Below are 10,675 nucleotides of genomic sequence, written 5' to 3' on the forward strand. Positions count from 1 at the left end.
TTCTCGGGGTGCAGGTGTCCATACTCACCCTCACCACTTGCTGGGCCAGCCCAGGGTGTGCAGCAGGGTCCCGGTGCAGGAGTGTGGCCGCGATGTGCTCACAGTACTGCAGTGCCTGGGCTGGCAGCCCGTGGTCAGCCAGGCGGGAGGCGTAGAGCAGCTTGTACGCCTTGGGAGAGACAAGCAGAGCAGCCACAGGTGGGAGCAGGGAGATGGATGTGTCTGTGGGTGCTCTCTGCCATGGCACATGGCCCCAGCGTGTCCTGGAGCACCCTGGATCATGTGTCTCATCACCCAGGGGCCACCTCCACCCATCCCCATGGAGGCATCCAGCCCCTCTCCTTGCACCAGGCAGCAAGGAACAGAATCCCAGCAGCTTCATGGAATCCCAGAATGGGTTTGGTTGGAAGGRACTTTAAAGCTTTTCTAGTTCCACCCGCCCTGCCATGGCCAGGGACACCTTCCACTGGACCAGAGTGTTCCAAGCCCCATCCAGCCTAGCCTTGGACACTTCAGGGATGGATCCATAAAAATCCATTCAGTGCCCAAGGCAGCAACAGCTGGGTGCTGCTTTGCAGTAGGAATAGCTCACTGAGAGAGCAGGAAGGCAATGAAACCTGAGCAAGTACTGATCAGACACACTGTACACCCCAAAATCTGCCCTGCATGAGTCCCTTGGCCAAGGCAGCCTCCTTAGCATTCCCAAAACCCAGAAAGGGGAGAGGCCTCAGGAATGGCCTGAATTCCAGGCTTCAGGCAGATGGGGCTTCTTTTGGGGCAAGTCTGAGCTGCTGCACGAGATGTAGTTGAGCATCTCTGCTACCTGGAAGGGGAGGAGGAAGGATTCGGGCTGCCGGAGCTGCTGGCAGTACTCATAGATTTCCATCCTCTGGATGGCCTCTGTCCTGGCAAACTGGGAAAACGCCTGGCTGCAGATGAGAGGGGTGGGGTCAGCGAGCTGGAGAGAGCTCCCTCCCCAAACAGCCCCACACGGAGCACACATTACAGCAGGAAAAACCCCAAACAGGGATTGCTTTTGCATGGAAGTGAGATCCCAGGGACGGGTGACTCGGGCAAGAGCCCCAATCTCCCATGCTCACTCACCGGTGGCTGCTGCCCAGCAGGACCATGCGGTCTGCCTTTGCTCCAAAGTATCCAAAAGGAATATCTGCCATCAGGTAGCAGAAATGAGCTGCTTCCACTGCTCCCTTGCTGGCTGGATGGGAAGAAAAAGACAAACACTTCATTCTGAGACATCACCACGTTTGCTTTGGAGGCCCTCAAGCTCACATAAAAACCCAAACCCAGTTGCCTCACTTTCCTGTCCAAGCAGACCCTGATCCCTCCCTTGTCCCTGTTTTTTGTCTGTTTTCCCCAGTTTTTGTTTTCAGGAGGTTTCAGTTCAGTGGTAGAACTAGGGAAGCCTGAGCAAGGTCCAACTCTTGCAGGGTGCCTTTATTGGCATAAAATCCCTCCACTGGGAGCAAAGCTCAGTCCCTGCAGTTCCCTGGGCCCAGCTGTTCTAGGCATCTCCACGAGAGCAGCTGCTGGATGTGCCTGAGCCCAGCTCATCTGGGGATCCACTGGCACCTCATCCCTGTCACCACATGGGCATGGCAGCCCCAGGGGTGCAGGGACATCCACAGTGCCACCACATGGGCATGGCAGCCCCAGGGGTGCAGGGACATCCACAGTGCCACCACCAGGGGTGCAGGGACATCCACAGTGCCACCACATGGGCATGGCAGCCCCAGGGGTGCAGGGACATCCACAGTGCCACCACATGGGCATGGCAGCCCCAGGGGGGGTGCAGGGGCATCCACCGTGCCACCACACGGGCATGGCAGCCCCAGGGGTGCAGGGACATCCATGGTGACACTGCAGAGCCCACAGCTGCTCCCACTGTCCTCAGCTCACCCAAAGTGTCTCCCATGGTGACAATGGCACGGTGGTTCAGCTCTGCATCTCCAACCTTGTTGGACAGCATCACAGCCAGGTGGGGCCTCCAGTCCCCCCATGTGGCGTCCCCACAGCACTGGAGGGAGATGAGGAGAGCAGAGGTGAGCAGAGATGGTCACCACGAGGTGGCTGTCACAGGCAGGTGACCATACAGGGGAACACGTGCCAGGGCCAGCCTCCTGCTCACGGACCAGTGCTGCCTGAGGGATCCTTCCCGACATGAGCTGGAAGAGGGTCTGCAGAGGGTCATTGGTGGCCAGCGTGCTGGTGAACCTGGGAGGAGACAGCAGAACAAGGGCTGCAGGCCAGGACCCCAAACCCTCATTCACCCCTTAGGGGACATTGCAAATGCCCCAGGAAACTGATGTCCTGAGGRGTTTCTCAGAGAAGCCAAGAACAGATTGAGTTGGAAGGCTCCTTCCAGTCCAGAGGAGGAGGCACATTCTGCTATCCCAGGTTATTCCAAGCCCTGTCCAACCTGGCCTTGGACACTTCCAGGGATGGGGCAGCCACAGCTCTGGGCACCCTGTGCCAGGGGCCTCAGCACCCTCACAGGGAAGAATTTCTGACATCGAATCTAAACCCACCCTCCTTCATCTTAAGCCATTTCTCCATGTCCTGTCTCTTCATGCTCTTGTAAACAGGAGGCAGGGAGGATCATCAGCCCCTGGGGATGACAGTCTGCCTTACCTTCAGAGCAGGCAGGTCTCCAGGACAACACTGCATAAAACCTCCTTAAAAGGATTTGGGTTCCACAAGAAAGAAAATTCCTGCCTAACTCTCCCTGAAGGGATCAACCCAATCCCGACTAAATACATTAAATTCCACCAGAAAATGCTCATACGAGTGGGATGAACAGCTGGGACCAGGCTGGATCACAGTGAGGATGGCTCAGCTCCCCCTGCCCCATGGCTGTTTTTGCTAGGGCAGCATGGGCAAAGCTGAAGGCTCAGAATAAATTAACCTTCCATCTCCAGGGAATGGCTTTCCTCCTGCTTTCCAGCCCCCATTTGGTTTCTCCTGTCCATCATCCTATCTGGATGAATGTCCTCTGTCCCTTTTACCCACTCTGGAAAGGCTTCAGCCGGAATCGATGCTCTTTTTCAGTTCAGGGGGCACTAAAGGGATAACAGGCTGGGCAAAGCCAGCCATCATCCCTGCTTTATCTTCTCCAGCTTACCCAGTGAGGACCCAGCTGTACGTCCGAGGGTCCATCTTGCTAGAGAGGAACAGGGCATGGCCCCACAGCTGGTTTCTCATGGCCCAGACCAGAGCATCCTGCAGTTGAGGGGGAGAAGAAATAGGGTTTGCATCAACTCTTCTTCTGTGTCCTCCTCTGCTGGCAGGGAACTTTCTGCTCYCCCAGCTGGGAGAAGAGCCCCAATAACTGCTTTGCCTATAAGCAACATTCTCCAAAACCTCTTCCATGTTCACAAAGGTCCCTTTGTGTTTCTACCATGAACATTTACAAGGTTTTGGACCTTCAAAGCAATGTCGTGTCTCCTGGATTTCCAGGACTGTGCTGCCTGTTAGCTCTCAATGCTGTGGGATCACATTCTAGGCACCCAAGCTTCTCTGCATCCAGCCCTCATCTCTTCTCCTTGTGCCTCAGGCATTCCTTGAGATCACATAGCTGCATAYGGGTTTGGAACATGATGACCTTTAAGGATCCTTCCAACACAAACYATTCTAGARCTCTWTGAAACTGAACCTGGTTGAAGTTSTGGTAAAAGCCTCTGCAGCTCATCTTTGCTGGTCCCCCATCCCAGTTCCTAGTGAGGAGAAATCACTGCCATGACCCTGTTAGACAAACACAACTTGGAGGGTTGATCCCACAACCACAAATCACTTCTCGACCACCTTTCCCTTTAAAACCTGCCTGAAGAGGCCAACAGACCCAAGAAAAACCCTCCAGCWGCATGTTCTGGGTCCCACTCACCACTCACCTTCTTCCTGCCGTAGTAGAGGAGCTTGGTGAACTTCTCCACGATCTGTGCCTGCGTCTCCACCACGGGAGGGATCTCCCCTGTGATGAGGTCCAGCGTGCCCGGCTGGCGTGATGCCCACTCGTCATCCGTCAGACCCATCAGGCTGGGAGCAGGGTCCTGCCTCTTGTACTTGTCCTGGCACCTGCAGTCCTGCATCAGCAGCTCTGCTGTGTCTGAGCCCACCATGGACTGAGAAAGGGAAGGAACGAGGCCTGTGCAGGCTGCCCCACGAGCAAAGGCTGACAGCAGTTCCACCCTTCCTACGCCTGTATCCTCATCGTCCCAACAAGACCAGCCTTGGCCACCAGCATGAGGGTTTGAAAGGAAAAGAACTCAGCACAATTAGTGACACCTTGTCCACCTCCTTCCAACAAGCAGCCACAGACTGGATTGRGTGGATTAAGGGAAATTTAAAACCCTTGCAAGCATTAGTGCTGGTTCCTTGATGAAGGTGGCACTGATCCCCCTCACTGGGATGCTGGTAGATCCCAAGGATGGAAAGTAATCATGGAGAAGGATTTGCTCCATGTATCCAGGCAGCATCAAAGTGATGGATAGTGCAGTGGGAATGGGATTCTCTTCCCCCAAAAAACATCAACTGGATCAAGAGGMACCTAAGGGACACAGTGTTGTCTCRTTTCCAAGATCAAAAGGGTCATCCCTGTCCGTGGGACACCTACCCCATTCTGCCGGCAGAGGAGGACCAGGAGTTTCCAGAGGAGAGAGGAATCTCTGCCCCTCTGTGTTGAGAGATCACAGCCTGTGGCAATCTTCTGCTGGCAAAACGTCATCACATCTACCTTGTGCAGATCTTCCCTAGAGCAGCAGAGAGAGGCATCARAGAAACCCAGGGCACAGCAATCTAGGGCATCATTCAGGCTCAGCGTGTGCCCAGGTTCACTGCTGGGGATGTCAAATATTCCRAGCAAGAGCTGGAGGAAAAGGATCCCCAGTGGCAATGACTACTTCTAAGTTCAACCACACTCAAATTTATTGTGACTCTTAGCAGATTTCTGTGTTTCAGGGRTGCAAAGTACATTCCAAACCCATTCTCTGCCTTCCTGATAATATTCTCTTCCATCCATCTGCAAAGAAAGTTTGGATTTGCTCCGCTGCCATTACATCCATGGATGTCTAAGGCTGGAGAAGCAGGCACAATCTGTTGTGGAGGCAGAGTCGAGGGTCACTCTTGTGACCACAGAAACCTTTTGGGACTGAAACAGAAAGCCTTTTAAAGCCTCATGCAAGCCAGGCATAACTGCTGTCATACAATAAAATAGAAAAAAAGAAAGGGTGGATGAAGCGGGGAAGAGAAACTGCAGATGGAGATGCTGATCCTGACTCAACCATTCCAACACATTATATGGAGATTCCCAATGCAGTSTCTGGCACAAGTGGTAACCCAGAATCATGGAATAGTCTGGGGGGAGCTTAAAGCTCATCCAGTCCAACCCCCCTGCCATGGGGACACCTCCCACTAGGCCAAACCCTGTTCAGTTTAGCCTTGAGCACTTCCAGAGATGGAGCATCCCCAGCTTCTCTGGGCAGCCTGAGGCCTTCCTACCCTGACAGGGAAGAACTTTTTCCATATATCTAACCTAAACTTCCCATCTTTCACTTTGTACTCATTCCYCTTGTCACTGCAGTCCTGACAGTGAGACCCTCTCTGGTTTCCTTGCAGCCCCTTTGGATACTGGAAGGTTCTGTGATGTCCCCATCAGCCTTCTCTGCTCATGCTGAACAGCCATGGATTCCTCAGCCTGTCCCCATAGGGGATTTGCTCCAGTCCCTTCACCCCTCTGCACTTGCTCCCACATTTCCATGTCTCCCTGTGCTCGTGGCACCAGAGCTGTTTGCAGCACTCCAGGTGGGTCTCACCTCAAMAGGTGAGCTCCAGCTCTTCCACCCAGACCTTCCACCCAGCTGCTGTGTGCACACAGCTCTTTTGCTCTTTTTTGTGGTTGTGAGTGGCCAGAAGACACCCTGGTGTAACCAGGATGGAATAGAGACAGCCTAATGCAACACACCCCGATTCCTCCCCACGCTAACACTGGAGGAAGGTACACATGGGTCTGACCCTGCTGCAGCTCAACCATCTCAGGGGACAAAAATCTTAGGAAAAGCTAAATCACAGGTTGACCCAGGGCTTTAGATATCCAAAGAAATCCCAAAATTTTTTTCTGAAACAAAGTGAATACAAAATAAGGTCAGACGTACAAACCACACTAAACCCACACCCTATGAATATTAAAAAACACATCTCCCMCAATCCAAAACAACCCACATTGCATCAAAGGGGCTGGGCTCCCAGCCTGAACTTAGACATGGCCTTTGCAGTTATCTCCAAACCACAGGGACCCTTGGAGTCTGCCTGGAGCTCACATCTCCTCTAAAATGAGACAGCGAGGAAGGAGCAGCTCCTGTGCCTGCCTGTGCTGCCATACCTGGCCAGGGGCCCTGGGAAGGCTTGCAGCTCCTCCAGCTCTTCTGTGCCATGAAGGATTGCCTAAAAACAGAATTAAATTCAGCAGCTGGGCTCCAGCAAGCACACCAACCCCAGCTGGGCTGTTTGGAAACCCGTGCCTGGCCCGAGGGTTCAACAGCAGCATGACTCCTGTGCTGTGTTATGGTGACCCTGARCTATCACACAGACCCAGTGCTAAGGTCCAGGACAGAAATGTCTGCTGAGAYGGCACCTGCCTCCTTCAGGAGGTGAAACAGGAGACTGGAATGCTGTGGTGGGATCAAGGGATGGATACAGCCTCTGTGTTGGAGCACCTCAGCAAGGTGAGTGGGGCTGTCTTTGTGGAGGTACAGAGCACACCAGTCCCCATGGGAAGGGATCACTGTGAGCTGGTCACAGGGGTTATGGAGCTGAAAGCAGCACCCAGKCACAGGCTGGCACGATGGAGACTCAAAAATTCACGTGGGATAGGGAGAATATGGGCACAAGGAATGGGAAGGCTGCTGAGGAGGCTGCTTGGGTGACAAACCGTGTTTGCATCCCTCAGGGCAAGAGGAGCTGCTCCAGGGAGGGGTGAGGGGGGTCTGCAGGGCCAGCTCTGTCCTACCTCCAGGCTGTGCAGCTCCACACGGGGCAGCTGTCCCTCGGCAGGGCTCTGGGCACACRCCAGCACCAGGTGGCCCCCGGCCCCAAAGCACAGTGCTGTGTGTGGCTGTGGAAACTTGAAGGGCACTGCTGGGGTCGGGGTGGATGTCACAGGCCCTCCTGCAATGACACAGCCACGGTGAGCCCCTCACACKGATCCCACACCCCTTCCACCATGGAGGATGTCACCAGCTCCCACCCTTGTCCCCCAAATTAAATAGCTCTCCACTGATGCCCCTATGCAAGAGTTGTCCCCAAAAGGAGCAGATGTGCCCAGCAGCTCCTGCCCCTACTCACACAGAGCTCATGGACCATTCACCCACCCCACAATCCCCCAGCCATGCCTTGTGCCTGCACAAGGAGAGGGCCAAGCTGAGAGACAGCCCGTATCCTCCCACCAGCCATTCATTCCCTTGCTCCCCCCTTTATCAGAGCCCCCCATTACCTGTTTGTTCCACGCTCCAGGACCCTGGAAGCACAGKGTCATAGGAGTCAGCACCATCACGGATGTACTGGCTGAGCTCATGGCTGCTGGAGCTGAGCCCTGACTCGTGGTACTGCAGGAGCAGGCTGGGCTGGCCCAAGGGCTGCAGAGGAGAGCACAAACCTGGCTCAAAATCCAGGGACACTGTGGCAATCCTGCTCTGATATCCCATCTGCTCTGCTGCCCTGGGRAAGGGCCCAGCAGGAACAGCACAGACAATTCCACCCGAGCAGCTCTCACCTTACAGCAGCTTGGGCTCACCCACCAGCTTTGAGAAATAATTTACATCAGCCACAGGGGTAGTCCAACAGCTTTCCTTGCCCTAACATAAGCTCCTCAACACAGCCAAGGAGATGGGGCTTGGGAACCCAAAAAAGCATCCCCCAGGAGCAAAACCACCAGGGCAGCTGTGATCTGATCTTTTAACTTTCTCTTGACAAAACACAGCAATCAGGACACAAATGTGATGGAGCACGACGTGGTGGGCAGAGCTGACATTGATACACAGCTGTCAGCTCCCTGAGGGATAGAATCATGGAACCATGGAATCATTAAGGCTGGAAAAGCCCTCTAAGATTGAGTCCAGCTATTAACCCAGCACTRCCAKGTTCACCAYTAAACCATGTCCCCAGGTGCCACATCTCCATGTGTTAAATCCCCCCAGGGATGGTGCCYCTACCACCTCCATGGGCAGTCTGTACCAGGGCTTGACAACCCATTTGTTGAAGAAWTTTTTCCTTRTGTCCAATCTAAACCTTTCCTGGCACAACTTAAAGCTGTTTCCTCTTGGTTTGTCASTTGTGAGCTGGGAGAGGAGCCTGAYCCCCACCTGGCTRCAGCCTCCTTTCAGGGAGTTGTAGAGTGAAAAGGTCTCCCCTGAGCCTCCTTTTSTSCAGGYTGAGCCCTTCTCCTCATCAGAYCCATGCTCCAGACCCTTCCCCAGCTCCTTTGTGAGGARCATCCCCCTAAGCCTGGATTTCTGTGCTACTCCTGGGCCAGTGACAGCCCAGCAGACAGACAGACCATAAACACCAACAACCCCACTGAAATAACCCCCAGGGACTGTCAGGCACCGATGGCACACAGCAAAGGGCCCTTTCTCATCTGCAGAGGGACACACGGATTGTCCCCAAAGCTCTGATTCTTGTCCTCCACTCCTGCCTGTCTTGGGGTTACCTCTTGGTGCTGGCCACCAGCCTCCCCTGAATCACTGCCAAGGGCTTCTCCCCCTGTCCCTTCCCTCCTGGCAGGCGAGGTGTGGCTGTCCTCGTAGGAGCTGTAGGTCTGTGTCCTGCAGGTGGGAGCAAAGGGAGACACCCTGAAGGTCTGAGACTTTGGAACCCWCCACAAACSCYCTGATTTTGCAGCAGACGGTTCCASGAGGTTGCCCAGCCTGCCCAGCCTTACCTGCTGTGCCCTGGGGGGCCCGTGGCCAGGTTGGGGTGGTAGCCTCTGTAGTAATGCTGATCCCGGTAACTCTTGCCATAAGGCTCTCCCTGCCTTGGGTCTAGAGAGGATCAAGGGTCAGGATTACCCTCCAGAGTAGCAATGAAGCCACAAAAAAAAAAGCTGTAAATCAGGCAATCTGCCATGCCCACCCTGCTTGCTCCCCAATCATCCCAGCCACTGGGGACATGAAAATGCCCTGCACACATTACAGCATTGATGTCCTTTCCTGTTTCCTCCCTCCCCTTCTGTTCAGCCCAGCAACAGCAAAGAAGAGGTCCTGGCCATCGTGATCACACAGCACCATCACACTCAGCCTGGAATCAGGAATGACACAGCTTTTCAGCCATGGAAGTGAAGATTAGACATCCCTTGAGTGCACTTAGGTCCTGCTGACATTTCCTAAATGCAAACAGGGAGCCCCACCACCCAGGAGGGTGGGCAGCAGAATGCCCTGGATATGTGCAAGCCTCAGGAAAAGAACCCACCCTGGAAAAGCACCACTTCTCCTGCAAGCTGCCTCCATCCCCAGACCCCAATGAGGATCCCGTACCTCTGTCACCCTGCCAGGCCCCTGGCTGCCACTGGTGGCTTTGGTAGGGGTAGCCATCCCTGTAGCCAGCTGCTGGGTACTGCCAGTGCGGGTCTTCATAACCTTGCCTGGAAAACAACACAGCCACTGATCCAGGGAAGAAAGGGCACCCTGCGGTTCTGGGGTCACATCTAGGGTTAAACTTGTGCCCTGCCTGGGAYTTTGGAGGCAGAACAGGTGATGGAAATAAAGCCAGGTCCCCTGCCCTGTGGCAACACCAGAAACTGGTGCAGCATCACAGCTGGAAGGGGCAGGAGGAGGTTTGGATACTTTCCCATCCCAACCTGTGAGAAAGCTGTGCACTGCAGTTTCGGGTGATGGCCAGTTCTACAGAATCCAGGAATGGTTTGGCTTGGAAGGGACTTTTAATGCTCATCTCATTTCAATCCCTGCCATGGGATCTTCCACTATCCCAGGTTGCTCCAAGCCCTGTCTAACCTGGTCTTGAATGCTTCCATGGATGGGGCAGCCACAGCTTCTCTGGGAAACCTGTGCCAGGGCCTCCCCACCCTCAGAGAGAAAATTTACTTCCTAATATCCCATCTGCATCATACAACCTCAGCACAAAACCCCACCTACCCACTCCATAATTCACTGACAGCAATAACTCAGGCAAATCAACCCAGATTTGCCAGAGAGCTYGAAGCTCTTTCTCAGCACTGAGAGCATCCTCCAGCCCACATTTTATCCATCCACGTTCCCCTGTTTCAGCAGCTGAGCTTGCAGGCTGCCTCTTGCTCCTATATTACCACTTGTATTTTTATTGTTCACCTTGCACTTAGGAAAAAGGAACYGCATTTAATCAAATCTGTAAGAAAAATGCACCTCGGGACTGAGACAGAGCTCATCAAACAGCAACCACAGAAGTCATGGTTTTAAGAAGAAATCAGAGCCGCAACTGCTGCACAGCCTCAAATACAGAAATCTGCTTGAGCAGGTGGACATGAGGTGCTGACACTAGGGCAGGAGCTGTAGCAGTGATTTGGGCAGCTCTCATAGTGAGCAGGAGCTGTAGCAGTGATTTGGGCAGCTCTGATGGTGGGCAGGAGCTGTAGCAGTGATTTGGGCAGCTCTGATGGTGGGCAGGAGCTGTAGCA

General features: G+C 54.0%; 1 protein-coding gene across 2 annotated transcripts in view; it reads right to left on the bottom strand.

The window, feature by feature from the left end:
• Nucleotides 1–10,675, bottom strand: part of SEC16B (SEC16 homolog B, endoplasmic reticulum export factor) — a 21,867-nt gene that overhangs the window by 8,926 nt on the left and 2,266 nt on the right. For both annotated transcript variants that reach the window (XM_057374929.1, XM_057374928.1), the window contains exons 3-16: nt 9,540–9,646; nt 8,948–9,047; nt 8,717–8,831; nt 7,502–7,643; nt 7,019–7,176; nt 6,392–6,453; nt 4,628–4,763; nt 3,906–4,136; nt 3,140–3,237; nt 2,151–2,232; nt 1,918–2,035; nt 1,105–1,216; nt 824–929; nt 29–169 (exon numbers count right to left, since the gene is read on the bottom strand). In XM_057374929.1, the coding sequence (XP_057230912.1) occupies nt 29–169; nt 824–929; nt 1,105–1,216; nt 1,918–2,035; nt 2,151–2,232; nt 3,140–3,237; nt 3,906–4,136; nt 4,628–4,763; nt 6,392–6,453; nt 7,019–7,176; nt 7,502–7,643; nt 8,717–8,831; nt 8,948–9,047; nt 9,540–9,646 (1,708 nt within the window). The remainder of the gene's footprint in view (nt 1–28; nt 170–823; nt 930–1,104; nt 1,217–1,917; nt 2,036–2,150; nt 2,233–3,139; nt 3,238–3,905; nt 4,137–4,627; nt 4,764–6,391; nt 6,454–7,018; nt 7,177–7,501; nt 7,644–8,716; nt 8,832–8,947; nt 9,048–9,539; nt 9,647–10,675) is intronic.

This window comes from Malurus melanocephalus, unplaced genomic scaffold (genome assembly GCF_030028575.1).
Source record: "Malurus melanocephalus ecotype Western Australia unplaced genomic scaffold, MMel_1.1 scaffold_236, whole genome shotgun sequence".
Lineage (NCBI taxonomy): Eukaryota > Metazoa > Chordata > Aves > Passeriformes > Maluridae > Malurus > Malurus melanocephalus.